This window comes from Lithobates pipiens, unplaced genomic scaffold (assembly GCF_037356315.1).
Source record: "Lithobates pipiens isolate NorthernLeopardFrog02 unplaced genomic scaffold, aLitPip1_a1.2 Scaffold_1, whole genome shotgun sequence".
Classification (NCBI taxonomy): Eukaryota; Metazoa; Chordata; class Amphibia; order Anura; family Ranidae; genus Lithobates; species Lithobates pipiens.
The window spans coordinates 143,076,679-143,101,524 of record NW_027507685.1 but is presented as its reverse complement, the minus strand read 5'-3'; the positions used below and the strand labels follow the sequence as shown (position 1 = coordinate 143,101,524).

Genomic DNA, 24,846 nt, shown 5'->3' with positions numbered 1-24,846 from the left:
CTGCCATCAGGATGTGGCCCAGAAGTTGATTGACAGCATGCCAGAGGTCTTTAAAAAGAAGGGTCAACACTGCAAATATTGACTCTCTTGCATAAACTTAAAGAGGAAGTAAAGCCCCAAAAAAATATACACTGCAAGGCAAAGGTATAATGAGGTAGTATGCATAGCATATTAGCTTATTATGAATAGCTTAGCTGAGATGGAAGCCCCAGAAGCGACCCTCGTTCTCCTCCTCCGCCACTGCCATCTATCCCAGAGTAACTTCCGGGTATCACGGCTCCGGCACTGTGACTGGCCGGAGCCATGATGACATCACTTCAGGAATGCGCTCAGGAGCCGCCGTTAGCAGTGGCATGCCCAGTGCACCTTCTTTTGCAAATGTCTCCTAAACTGTGTAGGTTTAGGAGATATTTCTTGCACCTACAGGTAAGCCTTAATCTAGGCTTAAAGTGGTCTGTAAGGGTTTACAACCACTTTAATGTAATTGTCAATGAAACCTTTGACATTTATGGAATGCTTGTAATTCTACTTCCTCATACCATCGTAACATCTATAAAAAAAATCTAAAAACGCTGAAGCAGCAGACTTTGTGAAAATTAATATTTGTGTCATTCTCAAAACTTTTGGCCACGGCTGTAGTCCTCTGAGCTACAGTACCTAAGAACAATTTAATGTAATTGATAACAGTCCGAGCAGGAAGTGTATATTTAATGGAACAAAAGGAATAATTTATTTTACATTCCAATCCACTGGAGATCTTGTGATCCAAAAACAGCTTTGTAAATACAATTGTTTGTACCCTATTCACATGACAGCTGCTGCATGATTGTTCTCATCATCTGACAGCATCTCGCCGTTAATGACCTTCAGGTGCCAAATCCTCTCAGCATCATTTGCTGTCCATGTGGCTCCCATGGTGGTAAAAGGGAAAAAACTGTGTTGCATTATGTGCTGAAAAACTCTACTCTTGTGTAACATCCATTGCAGCAGGAAACTTGACAGCTACTGTCTCTTATTTCTGCACGCCATCCATGGCGGTAGCAGTACAGCTGGAGGGTGCCAGCAGTGGGAACATCAATGGAACACTTGCAAGATCTGGGAACTGCTGGGGAACGTGAAGCTGATACAAAGCTATTGTTTGGCCATTTTCCAAATGGTGACATAGTACACATTCCTGACGCTGGTACAAGCGTAACCTCCAGCAAAGAGCAGATTTCACAAATGCAAAGGACAGACAGAACTGGGCTTTTTCTCAGATGTGGAAAAGGAAAGCCTGACACTTTTCTGACCTCTGTCGTAAACTGGAAAAAAAAAGGCTGTCCGCACATGAACTACACAACTGGATATCAGGAAGTCTAAGCTGTATTCTGTATGCCCGCTGCGGAACCTAGGGCACGTTGGAGACAGTCTGTGTGTTTCAAGAGACTCTCAGTGAATGTCGACATCTTCCAAGATACGATCAATGACTGCCAACATGTTTCAACAGACTGCCAGAGACAGCTGACTGGCATCGTAGAACATATTGTGAACAAACACTTAAGCTGGCCACACATGGATAAAAAAAAAAAACAAACAAAAATTTGTACAAAAGTCGAAACGCTCTTTCAATCTAACATTTGATGGCCCAAATAATGTATTGGAGATTTTCCTGCAAATTTCTACATTTTTCTGATCATTTTCAACATTAACCCTTTCATGACTAAGCCCATTTCTGGCATTTGGTGTTTACAAGTTAAAATCCATATTTTTTGCTAGAAAATTACTTTTATTATTTATTTTTACATTATTAAGTTTATTGCTGTCAAAAGGAATGTAAACATCCCTTGTGACAGTAATAGGTGGTGACAGGTAATCTTTTCTTTATGGAGGGATCGGGGGTCTAAAAGACCCCCGATCCCTCCTTTGCACTTCAAAATATTCAGATCGCCATTTTCGGCGATTCTGAATACTGTATATGTTTTTAAAGCCGGAACCATTGGCAGCCGAGTAAACAGGAAGTGACATTGTGATGTCGCTTCCCTGTTTACAATCAGGAGGCTGGAACAAAGCCGTTTCCGGCTTCATGTTGATGAGGACAAAGGCCTCTTCCCGACAACCCTAGCCGTTGGTTGTCGGGGTCTGCGGGTGGGGGGCTTATCGAGATCCAGGAGCCCCCTTGAATAAGGGGCCCCCCCACCCTATGTGAAGGAGTATGGGGTACATAGTACCCCTACCCATTCACCTGGGGAAAAAAAGTGTCAATAAAAACAGACTATAGGTTTTTAAAGTAATTTATTAGTCAGCTCCGGGGGTCTTCTTCTGACTTCGGGGGTCTCTTCCGACTCCACCGATCTCTCCGGCCTCTTCTCCCAGTCTCCGACCTCTTCTCCCGCTCTCTGGTTCTTCTGTCAGGCTCCTCCTCTATCTTCTTCCAGCTCTTTTACTAGCAGTGGCCCGGTCTTCTCTGTCTTCCTTCTCTCGTCTCTCTTCTTCCAATGTTGACACAACGCTCTCTCCTGCTGAAATGCCATGTGTGAGGTGCACGACGACTTATATAGGCATGGGTGTGGTCACCAGGTGATGTCACACAGTGACCCTGCCCCTTATGATGTCACAGTCCCAGCACTATCTTCAAATGAGCTGTGCCTCAAGTACAAATGTCATAGCAACCAGGACAGATCCAAATATATGATGTACACAGCATTGGGCTGTCTCCCAGGGGTATGCCTTCATTGTCTCCACAAAAATACTTTTACCTTTAGTTTTTATATGCTGTTTGGCCATACTATGTGTCACCAGCATCCACTAAGCTTCATGTGGATGGGATTATGTCCTCTATTGGCCATCCCCATTGATGTTAATATACTGACTGAGACTTCTTTCCTGTCCCTGCTATAACCAACTATCAATTTTTGTTTGTACCCATCAGAATGTGCCACTTGCTGTCCACTCTATCACAACGTGGTTGACCGCTCCATATATTTGGATCTGTCCTGGTTGCTATGACATTTGTACTTGAAGGTGTATTTGAAGATAGTGAGATTTATTGTTGCTCTCTCGCTACACCTTTGAACCTTTTTTCATGTCCTGAGGAAGCCTTTAGGGCAAAACGCATAGATGCGATGCATAAGGGCTCAATTTACAAATTATATCATTTTATATGATTTTTATATTGTTTTGAACACTGTTATGATATTGTATTTTTCAATGAAATAAATGTTTTTTTCTACTTTCCTATTTGCTTCCATGCCTTAAAAGTCCAACCTGTTGATATCTATTTGGTATCTTCTTTGTTTCCCTTGATACATTACAGATGTGGCATTGTGGGTGCTCCCTCCTTCCTATTTCTCTAAAGTAAGGGGCAGTCGCATTTCTGGACAGTCACTAAATGATGTTGGGGTGTTTGCCACACACTTTTTTGCAACAAAGCAGGCCATATATGGCTTGAAATTTGGCCAGTTCAGTAATGCCGCGTACACACGACCGGACTTTCCGGCAGAAAAGGTCAGACAGAATAATTTTATCACATATTCCGATCGTGTGTGGGCTTCATCTGAGTTTTTTCTTAAAAAATTCTGACGGAGCTATAAATAGAACGTTTTAAATCTTTCCGATGGAATCAACTCCTATCGGGAAAACCATTCGTCTGTATGCTATTCCGACAGATTAAAAACGGCAGCTATTGGCTACTGGCTATTGAACTTCCTTTTCTAGTCCTGTTGTACGTCATCGCGTTTGAAACGAACGGACTTTGGTGTTATCGTGTGTAGTCAAGTCCGTTCGGTCGGAACTCCGTCGGAAAGACCGTCAGAGTTTATTCTGACGGAAAGTCTGGTCGTGTATACGCAGCATAAGAGGTCGATCTTTTGATTAACCTCCGTTCAACCACCCTGTCGGATTAAAGCCACTCGATCAGTTCTGCAGGCAATAGGCTGTAGTGCTGATTTTGTTTAGGGTCAGCGGAGACGTCCCCCACCGTATCAGTGGGGACGTCTCCGCTGACCCCTGCGCCATCGAGACCCAAACCACTGCCTTTTTATATATCACAGGACAGGAGGCTGGACCCCAAAAGCCAGCGAACGTGTGCAGGAAAGTGTGGCATTTTCACTAGAATCGAATTTGGTTATGATGATTTGGCAGCGCCTGATTGATTTCTGCGAAGTGTGAATTTTAATAACAAGTCCACTTTACCTACTGGCTTATGCCGTGTACACACGATCGGACATTTCAACGACAAAATCTGTCTTGTCTTGAACACACAGTCGCACAAAGTTGTTGGAAAAACACGTATGACGGGACTATAAAGAGGCCAGTAGCCAATAGCTTTCGTCTCGTAATTTATTCTGAGCATGCATGGCACTTTGTCTGTCGGAATTGTCTACAGACAATTGGAATTTAAACGATCGGATTTTGTTGTTGGAAAATTTTTAAAGCTAGCTCTCAAACTTTGTGTGTTGGAAATTCCAATGGAAAAAGTCTGATGGAGCCCACAAATGATCAGATTTTCCGACAACAAGATCCGATCGCACATTTTCTGTCGGAAAGTCCGACCGTGTGTACAGAGCATAACAGTTTTGTTGTAGCCTCAGTAGGCAGAGAAACCTTTTGTTTTTCTTATTATTTCCTTACTTAAGAATTTAATATATAACAAAGTAGGTGTATGCAAATGTATTCTAAAAGGTGGCCCTTGGCAGCTTCAGCCCCAGCAGAACCCACTCATTATATAAACACGTCCAAGTTTCCTATTTCAAGTTAATAAAGCATAATGACACAGTGGGTGAAAACACAACATATTAGCGTACAGAGCCAAAGGGAGATTTTATAATACGACAAAGGAAGAAAAGTGAAACTAAATTTTTTTTATTAAATTAAAAAGAAAAGTAGCAAAGCAGGTCTGAGAAAAGCAATAGTTAATTTAAATATGATAAATGTATGTGACAGAAAGTAGAAAGGCAAAAGGAAACTGAGCAATAAGGAAATACAAGCAGAAGTGTATACATTGCTGCCTGTAGAAACACAAAAAACGCAATCAAAAGCTACATAAATATTTTTGTGTCTATCTCTGTGTGTGTGTATATATATATACACGCACACACACACACACACAGTGCAAAAGAGAGAGTTGCACTCATGGGTCTTGAAAGATGAACACGCAATAAAGGTTTTGTTTCAACGAGGCACAAGCTCATCGTCCTCAGGACCTGAGAAAGACGAGCTTGTGCCTCGTTGAAACGTTGAAATAAAACCTTCATTGTGCATTCACCTTTCAAGACCAATAAGAGCCTCTCTATCTTTTGGATTATATACACTACAGTCTTTGGCCCATTTTTTGTCTCTGATATATGTGCAGTGGCAACTAGACTTGTGCACAAAGGAAAATTTTGTTTAGATTTGATTCATTGTCATTTGTAAAATACATAATTTCGTTCCGTTATATTCGCTATGTTACATTAATAAGTTTTCGGGTTAATTCATTATTTCTGTAGAGTGTGGATATTCGTTATACTGAATCTCGAATCATGTCGAATTCATTCGTTATATGTGCTATAATTTTCTTCGTATTTGTTGAAATCCGATATTTATGTATGTATATAATCGTGATAATGATTCCTAGTTTGGAAAGTCATTTTTTTATTGAATCTTTTAACACACTCAATGACAATATTGCCACGTACACACAAACAGACTATCTGGCGGACTATCCGGCCGTGTGTGGGCTCCGGCGGACTTTTTCTTTCCAAAAGTCCGGCGCACTTAGAAAGAAGTTTTGTCTCAATCCGCCCGTCTGCGTGCTAGTCCGCTGGACTTTTTAAATGAACGGACTTGCCCACATGGAGAAAAGTCTGTTCATTTTGAATGCGGCTCCAGGTAGCCAGAACTAGCGAAGGAAGTGGATGTCACCGCCTCCATCGGCGAGATTGACAGCTCGCCGGCCCCGTCACCTGTTATGGATTTAAAGGCTAAGCCCCTCACTGAAAAAATGGCATAGGGGTCCCCCCAAAGTCCATAGCAGACCCTTATCCGAGCACACAGCCCGGCCAGTCATTAAAGGAGTTGGGGATGAACGAGCGCCCCCTCCTGAGCCGTACCAGGCCGTGTGCCCTCAACATGGAGGGGTGCTTGTTGATGAGGACAAGGGCCTCTTCCAGACAACCCTGGCTGTTGGTTGTCAGGGTCTGCGGGTGGGGGGCTTTTCGGAATCTGGGATCCCCTTTAATAAGGGGGACCCCCAGATACCAGCCCCCCTCCCTATGTGAATGAGTATGGGGTACATTGTAACCCTACCTCACCTGGTGAAAAAGTGTAAATAAAAAAACACAACACAAGTTTTTTAAATAATTTATTACACAACTCCGGTGGTCTTATTCCGTCTTGGGGGGTCTTCTTGCCAGACTCCTCCGCTATATTCTGCTAGATCTTCTACTAGTGGAGGAGCCCGGTTTTCTTCTTCGTCGCCGCCGCTGTCCGGGGGTCTTCTTCCGACTTCGGTGTCTTGTCCCGCTCTTCTGGGGTCTTGTGCCGCTCTTCAGTTCTTCTGCCGGGCCTCCGCTATCTTCTTATAGCTCTTTAACTAGCGTTGGCCCGGTTTTCTGTCGCCGCCGCTGCCTTCTCTTCTTCATTGCGATGTTGACACGACGCTCTCTCTGGCCGCAATGGCAGGGACGCGTTGTGCAGCGACTTATAAAGGGACATGGTGGCCCCGCCCCTTATGATGTCACAGTCGCAGCATCATCTGGGCTGTGACATCTTAAGGGGCGGGGTCACATGTGACATCACCCGGTGACCCCGCCCATTGTCCCTATATAAGTCGCCGCACAGCACGTCCCTGCCATTGCGGCCAGAGAGAGCATTGTGTCAACATCACAAGGAAGAAGAGAAGAAGAGAAGGCGGCGGCGGCAACAGAAGACCGGGGCCAACACTAGTAAAAGAGCTATAAGAAGATAGAGGAGGCCCGGCAGAAGAACCGAAGAGCGGTTCAAGACCCCGAAGTCGGAAGAAGACCCCTGGACGGCGGCGATGACAAAGAAGAAACCCGGGTTCCTCCGCTAGTAAAAGAGCTAGCAGAAGATAGCGGAGGAGTCCAGCGAGAAGACCCCCCCAAGACGGAAGAAGACCACCAGAGCTGTCTAATAAATTATTTTAAAAACTTGTGTTTTTTCACCAGGTGAATGGGTAGGTGTACTCTATGAACAGACGATCTGTCTGTGCTCCCCTCAGAGAACCAGAAACTGTGTGTTTACACACAAATCCTGGTTCTCCGTGTGTCGGCGGCGATCGCGGGAGCCCATTGGTGATCATGACCACCGGACACTCACATCGGCAAGGGGGGCACAACCGTGCGTGCCTTCTGGCGGCACATGTTCACCCCCTAGTGGCCACAGGGCAAAGCGAGGTTACATAACGTAGTTTCGTCCAGCCGTGCCATTCTGACGCAGTACAGCTGTGGCGGTTGGTCAGCAAGTGGTTAAACGGGGTATCCATTGAACCTCACGCTTTTTAAGGGTTAATTCTCTATTCCCTCCAAGTTTATTCTTAGATATACCATCTATTTCCATAAACCTTAATTGAGAAACAGTATGTCCCTTCTCTATAAAATGTCCGGCTAAGAGTAATTTATCTCTAATAGAATACTTGTGTCTAGCTATGCTGTCCTTAATTGATATCTTTTCCTAAATACATTTTAAGTGCAGCAATCCCATCTGATTTTCTTTATTATATATATATATATATATATATATATATATATATATATATATATATATATATATATATATTATGTACACATGTCAAATCGCATGCCAAATTGGCGGCTATTGCCGGCAATTTGGCACCGCCTGAATCGTGATGCCGCACCGATTCCCAAAAGTAGTTTGTGTACTACTTTTGGTGACTTCGGGTGCAATTTCAAACCCGCACAGATGTCTCTGCAATTGCCCCTGAAGTTGAGATTGACATGTGGGAATGAAATGGTCCGAGTTCAGCTGAACCATTTCCTTCCCACTTTCAGTGTGAACCTGGGCTAACAGGGGAATGGGATGGACCCATAACAAGCTGGAAAATCAATGTTGTAGAACTCCAGCCAAGCATTGCTTGTAGTTATTGGTCCTTCTGTGGCCATACATAATAACCAAGCACCTGTGCGGTAGCTGTAAGCATTGGTCACACTTTCTTCTCTCTTTTAAAGAATCCAACTTTCTTCAGTTAATTTTTCTTTGACAATTTCAAGGCCTTTATTGGCCTTTTACAAAAACAAACCCCAAGCTTCCCTCTGTGACCTCATAATAGCGGCTCACAAAGAACTACTGCCAAACAAGTCATAAGAAGTGGAAAAGGCCTTGTGCAGAGAGGACAGCGTGCCAGCAATTGTTGACACATGGGAAGAACACAATCATGATTCAGTGGATGAGTATTTTCATATATATCCAGAAAATCCCACACGCCCAATGTGACATCAGATTTACTAATGGAGTCATATTCATCCAAGTATATGTCCACTTCAACAATGCCAAATCAGGTTCAAGAAACTATAACAAAAACAGACCTTGCACAAATGTTATGGTCCTCACCTGTACAGAAAAAATGAAATGATGAATACTGGATACCTTTCCAACCCCCCTGGTCCAGGTTGTAGCTGAGCTATCAGTACCCCCACATCCAGTCCAGGGATTTTAAAGTCCCACTCTTCTCCATACAGCGCTTACAGGACAGACCAGATCATTTCACTGTGATGGCGCTGGCCAATCAGAATCAAATCAATCTGGTCCACCCCAAAAGCACTGCATAGAACAGAGGGAGAGGAACATGGATGTCAAATCCCTGGACCGCCGGACAGACTGACTGACATCCAGGGGCGGACTGACAGCTCATGGGGCCCCCGGGCAAAAGGAGAACATGTGGCCCCCTGTGTATCTGCCCATGTGTCCCCACCCACGTTCAAGCTACATCCACACAAAGCCCCACCTACATATTGCACTGCCCACATTGCATGCGTTCAAATAATTTCTCTACACTATATTCAAAATAAATGTTTATTATAGGTATTAAAGAAAAATAAAATGTACATTAAAGTGCAACAATGGTACGGGAGCAGGTGGCCACATCGTCTGATTGTTTCTAGGGTGAACCGGTGGGGTGACCAATGTAAGGAACATTCTTCTACTGACTATCAATGTAAGGAACATTCTTCTCACTGATCACCAATGTAAGGAACATTCTTCCCACTGACCACCAATGTAAGGAACATTCTTCCCACTGACCACCAATGTAAGGAACATTCTTCCCACTGACCACCAATGTAAGGAACATTCTTCCCACTGACCACCAATGTAAGGAGCATTCTTCTCACTGATCACCAATGTAAGGAACATTCTTCCCACTGATCACCAATGTAAGGGACATTCTTCTCACTGATCACCAATGTAAGGAGCATTCTTCTCACTGATCACCAATGTAAGGAACATTCTTCTCACTGATCACCAATGTAAGGAACATTCTTCCCACTGATCACCAATGTAAGGGACATTCTTCTCACTGATCACCAATGTAAGGAACATTCTTCTCACTGATCACCAATGTAAGGAACATTCTTCTCACTGATCACCAATGTAAGGAACATTCTTCCCACTGACCACCAATGTAAGGAGCATTCTTCCCACTGATCACCAATGTAAGGAACATTCTTCTACTGACTACCAATGTAAGGAACATTCTTCTCACTGATCACCAATGTAAGGAACATTCTTCTCACCGATCACCAATGTAAGGAACATTCTTCTCACTGATCACCAATGTAAGGAACATTCTTCCCACTGATCACCAATGTAAGGAACATTCTTCCCACTGATCACCAATGTAAGGAACATTCTTCTCACTGATCACCAATGTAAGGGACATTCTTCCCACTGATCACCAATGTAAGGAACATTCTTCCCACTGACCACCAATGTAAGAGACATTCTTAGTGTACAGATGACAGTGTTAGAGCCCTTTCACACTGGGGCGGCGTGGGCGCGCCGGCGGCAAAGTGGTGCTATTTTTAGCGCCACTGCACCGTCGTTTTAGCAGCGATATTTGCCCGCCACTGGGGGGGTTTTACCCCCTGCTAGCGCCCGAAAAAGGTTAAAACCACCACAAAGCGATGCTGCTGCAGCAGCGCTATGCTGGCGGTATAGCTGTGCTGTGCCATTCATTTCAATGGGCAGGAGCGGTGGAGGAGCAGTACATACACTGCTCCTTCACCGCGCCAAAGATGCTGCTAGCCGGACTTTTTTTAGCGTCCTGCCAGTGCACAGCTCCAGTGTGAAAGCCATCGGGGCTTCACACTGGAGTGTGAGGAGCGGCTCTTTCAAGGCACTTTGCAGGCACTATTTTTAGTGTTATAGCACCTGCAGAGCACACCAGTGTGAAAGGGGTCTTAGGGATAAGCACCCAGTGTATACATTTCAGTGAATATATATATATATATATATATATATATATATATATATGGAATAACACTCACTTAGCCCAAGTTCACACTGACAGCGGGAAAGAAAGTGTGCGAGTTCAGCTTAACTCGCACAATTTCAGAACCGCATGTCAGTATGAGTTTGGCAGCGATTTCAAAGACATCTGTGTGGGTTGCTGCACAGATGTCTATGGAAATCGCACCCAGAAGTCGCCCAAAGTAGTACAGAAAATACTTTTGGGAATCAGTGTGACGCTGCAAATGCAGCGTCACACTGATTCAGGTAGTGCCATTGCCGGCAATTTGCCATGCAATTTCACATGTTAAATCGCATGCCAAATTGCTACAATGTGAACCAAGGCTAAGTGCTATTCCCTATATATAACACTGATATCTATACACTGAGTGGCATTCAGTGTAACAGATATCAGTGTGCACTAGTGAATAGCACCTGGTAATAAGGACACATGGCAAGAGGAAAGGAAAAAGAACACATTCATACTACACTAACTGTAACTGCTGTCTGTGCTGTCATTATCACACTGACCTGCTGCTGTGCACAAGGCAGGTCAGTGTGGGTGGCCAATTCCACGAGGAGTTAAAGAGGAAGTAAACCCTTCCAAACAACTTGGACCTATAGGTAAGCCTAGATTAAGGCTTACCTGTAGGTCCAAGCAATATCTCCTAAACCTATATGGTTTAGGAGATATTTGCCCGAAAATGGGCACCGCTGTCTACGGCGCAGGCGCACTAAATGCGGCAAATCCAAGAATGGATTTGCCTAATTTGTCGACTCCCGTGCGCATGCGCGGGAGTGACGTCATCGCGGCTTCGCCGTATGGCAGCGGCGGAGCTGCGAGACGCGACTCCCGTGCGCATGCGCGGGAGTGACTTCATCGCGGTTGCGCCGCTGTGATTCGTCGGAGCTGCGAGACGCCACAAGCAACATGGATGCGGCGGACTACAGGGGACAGCGGCAACTTCGCTGGCTCCTGTGTCAGGTAAGTGACACATAATGAGCTACTATGCGATGCATAGTAGTCCATTATGCTTTACCTTTGCAGGGAAAAAAAGAGGAAGTAAACCCATCAGGGTTTACTTCCTCTTTAACTCTGTGTGCCTGTGGGCTCTGTCCTCTGTGTGCACTCTGCAGGCTCCAGCTCCATATCTCCCGTGCGGCAGTGATGTGTGTGGCCCCGCCCCCTCTGCTGAATTCCTCGGGGGAGAGAGGTGGCCAGAGCGCCTGTCTCTGCAATTATCCCCGCACTAAGTCTTAAGATCATCTATTCCATTCCCGGCCAGCTTGCTCCTCTCCTCTCGCTCTGCATGAGCAAATGCCAGTGCTAGCAAGGATGTGTTCACACTGGTTCCTCAGGGGTATAGTCTTAGTCTCACTCTCTCTCCAATGCTGCATTTTAAGATGCGATCATGCGGGCACCTCAAGGGGCAGACTGAGCCGGGCCCCCCCCACCTCGGGGCCCTCGGTCGGCGACCGAGTGACCGAATGGTCAGTCCGCCCCTGCTGACATCTCAGCATTCACAAAGGTACAGTAAGTACAGCGCGGGCTGGCTGGTTGGGGAAGTTGTCCGCTGTTCCCCTTTTACATTTTTTCTGTAATGGTGAACTAACTCTTTAAGTATGTGTAAACCCTAACAATGAACTTCTCTGATCTGTCAGTGTAACTGCTTCCTCGCACGTTGTACGAGGAAGCCGATACATGCTGACAGCAAGACTCAATAAACGACTACAGTGCTCAGAGTGCCATGATTCTTCATTAAAAACTACAAGCCGTCAGCCGTAAAGGCCGACAGACCTTGTCGTTTTCCATTCACAGGGCGCAGTGAATGTGGGACATGGCCAGGCAGGCAGAACCCCGCACAGCTGCGTTTTTTTTTTTTTGACAGTTATTGGGGGAAGAAGATCGTGGCTAGCTGTCACAGCAGGGGATTTGGGGGGGGGGGGTGCAGGGGTCAGTCCATTACATGTTACACCCTAAATATGGGTGTAACATGTTATGAAAGGTCAACTTATCCTTCAATTGAACAAGATGAAGTTAGAAGCTGATTGGCTGCCATGCACAACTGCACTAGATTTTGCACTCTCCAATTTTTGTAAATGTGAACCCCTTTGCATCTGTTATGGAGCAAGGCTTCTCAACCAGAAGTTGCTAGGGGTTCCATGAGCAATGAGCAATGTCTGCCTCTCAGATAAGCTCCTACTAACACCATTGATCTTTTTAGAAATCTGTAAGGGGGAATTCTTCCCAATGACCACACGTGTAAGGAACATTCTTCCCACTGATCATCACACTAATGTATCATGAGTTGTAGATATAGTCATTTTAGCAGGGGGTTTCACTGAGGCTGGAGAGTTATTGCAAGGGTTCCTCTGTGTTGAAAATGTTGAAAAGGGCTGTTATGCAAAATAGGATGAGGCAGAAGGTTTGAGTATTTTAGCAAAATACAATGGGCCGGTCTGACACCACTCAGTGCACAAAACTGCTGTATTTTGTTAGCTTACACCAGGATTTAGAATATGAGAACATTTCCATCACATCAGCAGATGTTTTTCTGTACTTGCAGTGTCTTTGAAGGGATAAAATATGGGGGATGTGCATGTATTGCAGAGATGTATTGCATATATTGCATAGTCCATCCACTTCAACCTGTGTTGGTACAGTATGTGTTCATGTAGATATTAATTTCCCTTATCCCTGTATATTGTGTTCGCTAAGATGCACGTCCAAGAGTCTTTTGAAACTATCAATACTTCCTGTTGACACCACCAATTGTGGAAGGGAGTTCCACATCCTTATTGCCCTCACAGTGAAAAACCCCCTACAGAGCTTAAAGAGGAAGTAAACCCATCAGGTGGCTGTCTTCAGGTAAATATCTCCTAAACTGTATAGGTTTAGGAGATATTTCTTGGACCTACAGGTAAGCCTTAATCTAGGCTTACCTGTAGGTCAAAGTGGTTTGTAAGGGTTTACAACCACTTTAAGGTTAAACCGTTTCTCTTCCAATCTCATTGTGGGGCCCCATGTCTTTTTTCACTCCCTGAGACTGAATAATTTCCTACCTACACTGGTATTACCATTGAGATATTTTCATGTCGTTATCATATCTTCTCTTAAGCGTTTCTTCTCCACGGAGAATACATTTTGCGCTTGCAGCAGGTACTCGTATTTAAGGCTGGCCATACTTGGTCGAATTTCAAAAGAATTTTCTTTTGAAAATCATAAAAGGTGTGCGTTTTGTGATCCGATGGTGCCACCATTGACTTCGAAATTCGGCCAACCAAGCCTTCAATTTCACCTCCTGTTGCTACAGAAAATAATTTTCGTGGCTGGGAATCTTCTTTTCTTTCTGGGAATTTTCTTTTCTTGCACATGCGCATTTCTTTTTAGATTACATTTCTCACACGATTCTCCCATCATTGATTAGAAAATAGTTATTTTTTCAAAAAATGTCCAACATGTGCGATTACTCAAATTCGATGGCCGCGCGAAAATTGGCTGTTGCTGCAGCCCACTAATGGTGCGAAATATGAACGAAAATTCTAAAGAAAATGTTTTCAAAATTCGCCCCATGTATGGCATGCCTAAGGTCCTCCAGACCCCTTATTAATTTTGTTGCCCTTCTCTGGACTCTCTCCAGTTCCAGCACATCCTTTCTGAAGATTGGTTACCAGAACTGGACAGAATACTCCAGATGTGGTTTTGTAAAGTGGTAGAATTATTGTTTTATCTTTTGAGTAAATCCCTTTTTAACCTCTTCCCGACCGCCTCACGCCGATATATGCCAGCAGAAGGGCACGTACAGGCAAAATCACGTACCTGTATGTTGCCCTTTAAGAGGCGGCGCACGCCCGTGGGAAGCTCCGAGACTCCGGTTGCGGGTCCCGTGGACTCGATCGCCGCGGGGATACCCACAATCACCTCACGGAGAGGAAGAACGGGGAGATGCCGATGTAAACTAGCAACAAGTGACACTGATCTCTGCTCCCTGTGAAACATAGCCACGCCCCCCACAGCAACACGCCGCTAGGACACACTTAACCCCTACGCTGCCACCTAGTGGTTAACCTCTTCACTGCCAGTGTAATTTACACAGGAATCAGTGCATTTGTATAGCACTGATTGCTGTATAAATGACAATGGTCCCAAAAATGTGTCAAAAATGTCCGATGCGTCCGCCATAATGTTTCAGTCACGATAAAAATCACTGATTGCCGCCATTTAAAAAGAATAATAAAATATTAATAAAAATGCAATAAAACGATCCCGTTTTGTAAATGCTATAACTTTTGCACAAACCAATCAATAATCGCTTATTGCGATTTTTTTTTTTACCAAAAATATGTAGAAAAATACGTATCGGCCTAAACTGAGGAAAAAAATGTCTTTTTATATATTTTTGAGGGATATTTATTATAGCAAACTGTAAAAAATAATTATTTTTTTTCAAAATTGTCGCTATTTTTTTGTTTTTTTAGCGCAAAAAATAAAAACCGCAGGGGTGATCAAATAGTCAATTTTCTTTGGGTGCCACGTCGCACGACCGCGCAATTGTCAGTTAAAGCGACGCAGTGCCAAATCGCAAAAAGTGCTCTGGTCAGGAAGGGGGTACATTCTTCCGGGGCTGACATGGTTACTGAGAAAACTTCCCTTGCCAAACAATATAGAAGACCTATAGAAATAATGGTATTGCTGTTTTTGCTTGTCCCACAATCCTTGCTCAAATGTTGGTCAAAGTCAAAATTTCAAAAATAAATACACTATTTTATTTTTATGTGCACAAATACAATATAATTTCCAATAAAATACTTAATAAATAATATTTCTAGGCTCAAAATTGTGTATGCTGGTAAAATAGTGATAAACAAAAATACCTCAATTTGTAAATAGAAGACAAATTAAAATCCATCAGGACCATTGACATATTGAAGTGCCATTGTTTGTGAAAAGCATCCCAACGCACAAAGACAATGCACATGCGCTGCAGCTCATAGCAATGCACCATAGCGCATGGTGGTGCGTTGCGGCAAACATTTTTTGACATGTCCAATTGGAATGTAATGGAATTGCAATTTATGATTGCAATTGGGATGTTTATGTGCATCAGACGCCCATTGATCACCTTAATGAAGTACAAGTTAATACGTGACGCAATCTTATTGTACTTTATTACCGTCATAAGGAAGGGAAGTGACATCCCCCAGAAGCTTTGGCATCTAACAAAAACATCCTACTGGGCTCTGACTCCCTGAAAATAGTGTTACATGGCATGTTTAATAGGCAATCATCTCTAAAGTATTTGAGTTATTTTGTCTTTCAAATAATTATAGAAGTCCTTTGTCATGACTGTAGAGTTCTTCTAAATATGTAGTGAAGGTCATGTTTTGCCCTCAGTGTTTTGTGAGGGAGTGACTGCTTCCTACAAACCTGAAATTGTGCATACCGGTAGCTAAATAGTTTAGTCTTTACATGTTGTGTTGCAATGTCATTGTTTCAATCAAGTGATTCATTTTCATGTATTTATAGACTCTTATTTCTTTGTTCTAGGCAAATTCATGGATTTTGACCTGAATGATCAAGGAGAGATTGGTAAGTCATTTTAACAGAATAAATACCTAAAATACTTCAGCATTCAGAAAATATTTGACAAATGTTATCAAAATATCAATTCAGAAGCTTGGAGTCTCTGAACTATGCGGGAACAGGATTGCTCCCTGCGCAGGATGAGTATGAAGCAGAAAAGGAGACTAATGCCACGTACACATGACCAGACTTTTTGACAGCAAAGGTCCGACGGAACGAGTCCGTCGGACAATTCAATCGTGTGTGGGCTCCATCGGACCTTTGCTTGCCAAAAATCCGGCGGACTTTAGAAATAGAACATTTTTTTAATTTTCCCACCGGAACTCCGCCGGACCGAGAAATCCGCTCGTGTGTATGCTAGTCCAACAAAAACCGACGCTAGGGTAGCTATTGGCTACTGGCTATGAACTTCCTTATTCTAGTCCGGTCGTACATCATCACCTTTGAATCCGTTGGACTTTGGTGTGATTGTGTGTGGCCAAGTCCGTTCATTCGGAAAGTCCGTCGGAACTCCGCCGAAAGTCAGTCGGAAAGACCGTCAGACCTAGTCCGTTGAAAAGTCTGGTCGTGTGTACGCGGCATTAGAGGTCTATTTATAATGGAGAGCAGATACCACTTTCTGCTACACCCTGTAGTATTACTCCATACCACACCGGCATGTGGCCATCATTCTGCAGTCCATTCATAAAATGCAGGCCGTGCTGTAGAGCCTGTGTACAGTGCAAACCCAGAAAGTATTCATGCTTCACTTTTTCCACATTTTGTTATGTTACAGCCTTAATCCAAAACAAATTCAATTCAATATTTTCCTCAAAATTCTACAAACAATACCCCATAATGACAACGTGAAATAAGTTTGTTTGAAATCTTTGCTAATTTATTATAAATAAAAAACAAACAAAAAAATCCCATGTACATAAGGGCCGGTTCACACTGCGGGCGATGCGAGGCGACACGACTCGCCTCGCCGCAGTGTGACAAGTCGCCCCTGTTCTGTACAATGGAACCGTTCTGAGAGGAGCGACTCGAGTCGCTCCGACTCAGAAAAAAGGTTCCTGTACTACTTCTGGGCGACCTCGGGGCGACTTGCATTGACTTCTATACAGAAGTCATCTGCAAGTTGCCGCTGAGGTCGCGGCAGGTCGCGGCGAGGCAAGTCGGTGTCGCCTCGCCTCGCCTGCAGTGTGAACCGGCCCTAAGTATTCACAGCCTTTGCTCAATACTTTGTTGAAGCACCTTTGGCACCAATTACAGTCTCAAGTCTTTTTGAGTATGATGCTACAAGCTTGGCACACCTATTTTTGGGCAATTTCACCCATTCTTCTTTGCAAGCCCTCTTAAAGCGGGGTTTCACCGACATATTAAAAAACAATTCTTAAGGCATCTGCATTAAGAGGATCTTAATGCAATGCTTCAATCACTATTCTTACTAATAGTGCCGCTATATTTGTTATTTTTTTTTTTTAAACTAACCTTATATTTCCCTGTCTTCCATGTTGCTTGTGGGCATACAAAGCCCACAAGCATAAGCATTTCAGTGCTGCTGAATAACCAGCATGAACCCCCCATTCTCGCACATGCGCAGTGAGCTCATTTAGCAGCACAGGAAACTTCTCAGGTTGCCATCACAACGGGCAGTGGCGGCTGAATAAGCCTATCAAATACTAGGATTCTAGCCCTCGGTGCTGCCCAGATGACACACTTTACCCAGGAGCACTAGCGAACACAGGTGCCGAGGGAAGTGACGTGAGGCGCCATGGAGAGGAAGGGGGCAGATTACAAGAGACCCTATAGCAACAGCCCTGAACAAGTATGTAAAAAAGAAAAAAGTCATATGTTTTTTCTGATGTTTTTTCCAGTTAATAAAGTAAAGGTAATTTTGTGGGTGGAACTCCACTTTAAGCTCCATCAGGTTGGATGGGAAGTGTTGGTGTACATATATACATTTAATGATATATCAATGATTGCAGAGCTCAGTGCCATCACTAGGGGGTGGCTTTTGGGGCTATAGCCCCAAATCTGGGGCCCAAAGCCCAGAGTCTCTCAAAGACGGTCCGAGGCCTCTCAGCAGGCAGGCCGCAAGTGCAGCAGGCAGCACGGGAGAGCCAGGCGGGAAAGAGAGCAGAGAGATGACATCATCTCTCACTGCCGCCCTGCATCACTGCTGTTCTTCTTACTGCGCAGCTGAAGGCACCAAAGAGATGACATCATCTCTCACTGCCCATCCCCTCTCTGGTGACCCTGATGCAAGAAGTTGCTCTCTGGGGATCCTGATGTAAGTGGGGGGGCTCTGATGTAAGTGGGGGGCTCTCTGGGAACCCTAATTTAATGGGAGGGCTCTCTGGAGACCCTGATGTGAGTGAGGGATCTCTTGGGATCCTGATGCAAGGGGCAGGCTCTCTGGGGACCCTGATGTAAGAAGGGGCTATCTGGGGGCTCTAATGTAAAGGGGAGGCTCCGTGGGGACCCTGACGTAAGTGGGAGTGGCTCTCAGGGGACCCTGATTTAATGATAATATATGTTTTTATATATATATATATATATATATATAATATATATACACACATTACACACACGTATATTATATACATGTGTATGCCTGCCCAAGTGTATGATTTTCTTTACTTCGCTGCTATGGGCTTTAGCCCCAGATCTTTTGTAGACCTAACAAGACCCCTGGCAGAGCCTATATATACAGTATCTGCCTAGGGTTCACATTTAAACCAAGGCAACTATAGTTCTACCAACACCATACTCAAATGTATCTTTAAAAATTATTGTATATGCCTTTTATGTGTCTAGGTAGTTGCCCTTTAGTTTCTCAAATGAAGGGATTTCTCACCTTGTGAAAATGTCAGTAAAACAGTCTTCTAGAAGAGGATTGTTTGATTTTCTTTTTGAACTTTTATCTTTCGTAACCATAATGAGAACAGGCAAATTCACATCTTTTCAAAGAAACATTTCCTATGTATTGTCACACTAGAGTAATAAATGTTAATCGTGCAAAAGAATTGATATTTGAACACCGATTGAATGTCTGGTTGTTCCGTTCAGCATCTCTGTGGGATACTGGTTGCTCACTTACTGTATAATTCCAGTATTTTTATACTTGTCTTTTTCTTCCAGACATGATGGGCCTAAAAATGATGATGGAGAAGTTGGGGGTCCCGAAAACTCACCTAGAAGTGAAAAAGATGATCGCAGAAGTGACGGGTGGAAACAGTGAATCCATTTGCTACCGGGACTTCATTAAAATGCTGCTTGGGAAACGATCATCTATTCTGAAAATGTGAGTAACTATAACCATTAATGACAAAATCAAGAAGGTACATGGACCTCCAAGTGCCCACTGGTGGCAGGGATGCCCCTCATTTTTTATTACAGCTGAACTTTAGAAAGAAATTTAAACAAAAAACACAAATATATTGCATTATGTAATCCTTTAATGCTAAACTCTGGGCAAAATATATTTTTTTCTATGTAGTGGAGCTGTGCCCTCAACTTCGGGTCAACCTCTCCTTTTTGTCTAGGGGATTGGAGACCAATCCAAGCAGTCTTGTGTGGTGGGCTGTTCCTGATGTCATCATGACCTAAGACCTTCTTTGGATAGTAGGTGAGTGCTGTTTGCAGGTGGAGCAGAGGATCGTGTCAGTATTTCTCCAATTCCCTGGACAAAAACGGAGCAGTTGACCCATGTAGTGCAGGCACAGCCCGGAGTTGGGCTTTCAAAATAATTGAATTCATGTTTACATACAACTAACATAAGTATCTGAATCTGTCTTGATATTAGCCAACTTACATCACAGCCGTAGGCATTGCCAAGGGGTGTGTTGGATGTGCCTGGGCACACCCCAATCACCCAGTGTGCCAGGGCCCCTGATAAGGCAATAAAGCTGGCCCTCCTGTACTGGTTCTGGGCCCCATCAGTTCAAAAGGGGGCATCTGCCAAGCAGGAAGACCAGCTGTACTGGCCTACTGCAGACACCAATCCCCTTGTTCCTTCCTCTCCAGAACTGCTGGCTTCTCCTCCTCCCCCCCCCCTTTTGGCTGCACTGCAGGGGGATCAGTCCTATTATCTGCACCCCCTTCTCCTTGCTGTTTGAGCCTCATCCCCCATATGCCTCCATTCACTGCAGTGCTGCTGGCTTCCCTTCTCTCCTTTCTCGACGGAAGCTGCTGTGGACACACAGGGGGACATTTCAGTTTGGAGAGTAGGGGAAGGGATCAGTAAATATGTCCTTTTCTGAATGAATACAGTGAGCGTTCGGTACCGATTGCAGGGAAAGGGATTGATGAATTTATGTCCTCCATCCATTTCTCTCTCTTAAAGGTGAAACATCAGGGTCTGTTTAGATATTTCACCGAAGCCCCCCAACAGGGCAACTAAAAAATTTTAATAAATAAAAAATCTAAAAAAACAAAAAAAAAATTCCAAAAAAATTAAAATATTAAGGACTCATTCACAGCGCTTCTATCATTTCTATCATGGCTGCAAAGCATAGCATCACAGCCATGGCATGTGTACACCCCTAGTCACTGCCACGGTTTTGTTTTTGAGCTTTGGGTTGTACACCCTAATTCAATGGGCTCCACACACCTATGATCACAGCAGGACTCTGGGTAAGGGAAGGACAAGTAAATAAAAACAGAGGAATGGCGCAAGGACAGGTACAAGCACTGCGTTATGGGACTAATAACATTACATAAAGGAACGCGTGTTTAAACAGAGGGCTATATGCAAGATATAATGTAATCTGTAATAGAATAGATTAGCCTAGGGAGAACAAAGTCCTGGTATTAAACAAAACAAGAAGTCCATAAAACGATAAAACAGTAGTATAGATGGCAGCTCCCTTGTGAGTGAAGCAGATTCTGGAAGGCAAGATAAAAGAACAAAAACGGGCGCCTCCAAGTGCAATATGTTTTAAAATGAAGGTTTAATAATGGTTTAATCAGCCAAATGGCTACTCACATGACAGTAGTGAGAAGCAAGCATGGGCGTATCTCAATATGGGATGTGCAGTTACACTGTTGTCCGGGGATGTATCCTGAGTGTGGTCCCAGTGCACTGAGATGATCCTGGATGTGATGGGGGAGATCTGGAGAATGTAGCCAGCCGAAATGGGTTATGCTGGGCAGAGGCGAGCGTGTCAGCCAGCCTGCGATGGACCATGCTGGCCTGTGTATAGCTCAGCGGCCGGCGTGCGTGTCAGCCTGGAATGCACTTGGTGCAGTCTGGAGCTGGAAGTGACGTCAGACGTGTCAGATGATGCATTTCAAAGCTTCTGGTCTCCGGAGAAAAAAGCGAAAGCTTTGAAACGCGTCATCTGACATGCCCCAACGTCACTTTGCTGATTATACTATTATTAAACCTTCATTTTAAAACATATTGCACTTAGAGGCGCCCCTTTTTGTTCTTTTAAGGGAAGGACAACACTGGGAACAAGTGTTGACAAGTGATGACCATTTGCTGACAAGGAACATGGAGACAGGAGAAGAAAGCAGAGTTGATGACTTATCAGCGTATTGCTGCTCCTTCATTCCCCCATCAATAGACTGTAGACGAGGAAGTTCATTTTTATTTGGTAGTTATATTTTCCAGACACCAGGACATGGCACTTTAGATTCACTCTTTCTGAACATTTGCTATAAACAGATTGCACTTTTCTTTTTGGGGTCTATAAGAACAATCCTTTTTTATAATGAGCCTTCAGCCTCACAGACAACTGCAAACACCTGTTCTGTACATTAGGGCATCCTAATCCGGTTTCTGTTTCTATGTTGATAGCCATTAGGGCAGATTTGTTCGTGATCCCTTGAGAGCAGCACCTGTCTGTGATGTATCAGATCAACATGTTTTTGCAGTCATTTTCCTTTGTTCGAGGTAACTACAATGTCCATCTGTTGGAGACAGTAGCACACTAATGTGATGCATGTTTATAAAGGATATATTCTGCTTGGGATCTATCCAAACTTCTTAAAGAGAACAGCTAATGACTGGGCTCATGCAGGAATCTTAATATTCAGTTTTTAGTTATTATATGGGCAGCACTGCAGCTAAGTGGTAAGCACTTCTGCCCAGTATCACTAGAGTCATTGGTTCAAATCCCAACCATGGTGCTACCTGCCTGGAGTTGGCATGTTCTTACTGTGCCTGCATTGGTTTCCTCTGGGTATTCTGGTTTCTTCTTGCACGCCAAACATATGCTGGTAGGTTAATTGGCTCCTGTCTAAATTGGAATTGTATAAATGTGAGTCAGGGACCTTGATTGGAAGCTCCTTGATGGCAGGCACTGATGTGAATTTAAAATATACTGTATATGTAAAGAGCTGCATAAATTGATGGCGCTACATAAATATCTATAAAAAATACAAATAAAAGTATAACTGTGTATGCTTACTATGAAAGATTTACAGTGGTGTGAAAAAGTGTTTGCCCCCTTCCTCATTTCCTGTTCCTTTGCATGTTTGTCACACTTAAGTGTTTCGGAACATCAAACCAATTTAAACAATAGTCAAGGACAACACAAGTAAACACAAAATGCAATTTGTAAATGAAGGTGTTTATTATTAAAGGTGAAAAAAATCCAAACCATCATGGCCCTGTGTGAAAAAGTGATTGCCCCCCTTGTTAAAACATACTATAACTGTGGTTGTCCACACCTGAGTTCAATTTCTCTAGCCACACCCAGGCCTGATTATTGCCACACCTGTTCACAATCAAGGCATCACTTAAATAGGAGCTGCTTGACACAGTAAGGTCCACCAGAAGATCCTTAAAAGCTACACATCATGCCCAGACCCAAAGAAATTCAGGAACAATTGAGAAAGAAAGTAATTGAGATCTATCAGTCTGGAAAGGGTTATAAAGCCATTTCCAAAGCTTTGGGAATCCAGAGAACCACAGTGAGAGCCATTATCCACAAATGGCGAAGACATGGAACAGTGGTGAACCTTCCCAGGAGTGGTCGGCCACCCAAAATTACCCCAAGAGCGCAGCGACGACTCATCCAAGAGGTCACAAAAGACCCCACAACAACGTCCAAGGAACTGCAGGCCTCACTTGCCTCAGTTAAGGTCGGCGTTCATGCCTCCACCATCAGGAAAAGACTGGGCAAAAATGGCCTGCATGGCAGAGTTCCAAGGAGAAAACCACTGCTGAGCAAAAAGAACATTAAAGCTCCTCTCAATTTCTCCACAACACATCTTGATGATCCCCAAGACTTTTGGGACAACATTCTGTGGACCGATGAGACAAAAGTGGAACTCTTTGGAAGGTGTGTGTCCAAGTATATCTGGCGTAGAAGGAACACTGCATTTCATAAAAAGAACATTATACCAACAGTAAAATATGGTGGTGGTAGTGTGATGGTCTGGGGCTGTTTTGCTGCTTCAGGACCTGGAAGACTTGCCGTGATAAAAGGAACTATGAATTCTGCTGTCTACCAAGAGATCCTGAAGGAGAATGTCCGACCATCTGTTCGTGTACTCAAGCTGAAACGAACTTGGGTTCTGCAGCAGGACAATGATCCTAAACACACCAGCAAGTCCACCACCGAATGGCTGAAGAAAAACAAAATGAAGACTTTGGAGTGGCCTAGCCAAAGTCCTGACCTGAATCCTATTGAGATGTTGTGGTATGACCTTAAAAAGGCCGTTCATGCTCGAAAACCCTCTAATGTAACTGAATTAGGACAATTCTGCAAAGATGAGTGGGCCAAAATTCCTCCAGGACGCTGTAAAAGCCTCATTGCACGTTATCGCAAACGCTTGGTTGCAGTTGTTGCTGCTAAGGGTGGCCTAACCAGTTATTAGGTTTAGGGGGCAATCACTTTTTCACACAGGGCCATGATGGTTTGGATTTTTTTTCACCTTTAATAATAAACACCTTCATTTACAAATTGCATTTTGTGTTTACTTGTGTTGTCCTTGACTATTGTTTAAATTGGTTTGATGTTCCGAAACACTTAAGTGTGACAAACATGCAAAGGAACAGGAAATGAGGAAGGGGGCAAACACTTTTTCACACCACTGTATGTTTAGCATTACTTATTGTTTATGACACTTCATCTTGAGTGTCTGGGGCCAGAGATTACCTGAAGCCTGATAGCTGCCCTGCCAGCTGAGTTCACACACTGTCCCCCAGCTCCTGAGTGCACATAACACTATCAAATAACTAGGATTTTACCAATCGCAACGTTATCGGTGCAAATACTAAGCATTTACACAAGTATTGATACTTGTGCAAATGCTCCGATACTAGAAACCGATACCTTCAGGCTTGGTTCATTCAGCTGTTAGCGGGATTTCCTGTTGACAGCTGAAATGTACACAAAAGAATGCCGGCAATTATCGTTTGTTAAGATACAGGGACGCCCACGTTCTTAACAGCCAATAATGTTTCAGCTGTCAGCAGGATTCTCCTTCCCCTCCCTGCCTCTTTTACCTCCCGCCAGCTATCACCTCTGTCAGGTGCCTTTCCCACCTCCTCCTCTTCTTCAACCAGCTATCACTTTTGTTGGGTGCCATCCCTGCTTCCTCCTCTCCTCCAGCCGGCTGTCACTTTTTCTGGGTGCCTACCCTGCTTCCTCCACCCCTCCAGCCGGCTGTCACTTTTGCCATGTGCTTTCCCTGCCTTCTCCTCTCCTGTGGCCAGCTGTCACTTTTGCCATGTGTCTTCCCCTCTCCTGCGGCCGGCTGTCACTTTTTCCGTGTGCCTTCCCTGTCTTCTCCTCTCCTGTGGCCGGCTGTCACTTTTTACGTGTGCCTTCCCCACCTTCTCCTCTCCTGCGGCCGGCTGTCACGTCACTTTTTCCTTG

The 24,846-nt window shown here is 44.0% G+C and overlaps 1 protein-coding gene across 1 annotated transcript in view; it reads left to right on the top strand.

The window, feature by feature from the left end:
• Nucleotides 1–24,846, top strand: part of AIF1L (allograft inflammatory factor 1 like) — a 153,109-nt gene that overhangs the window by 59,019 nt on the left and 69,244 nt on the right. Inside the window, exons 4-5 of the mRNA XM_077478017.1 lie at nucleotides 15,992–16,033; nucleotides 19,154–19,316. Coding sequence (XP_077334143.1) covers nucleotides 15,992–16,033; nucleotides 19,154–19,316 — 205 coding nt within the window. The remainder of the gene's footprint in view (nucleotides 1–15,991; nucleotides 16,034–19,153; nucleotides 19,317–24,846) is intronic.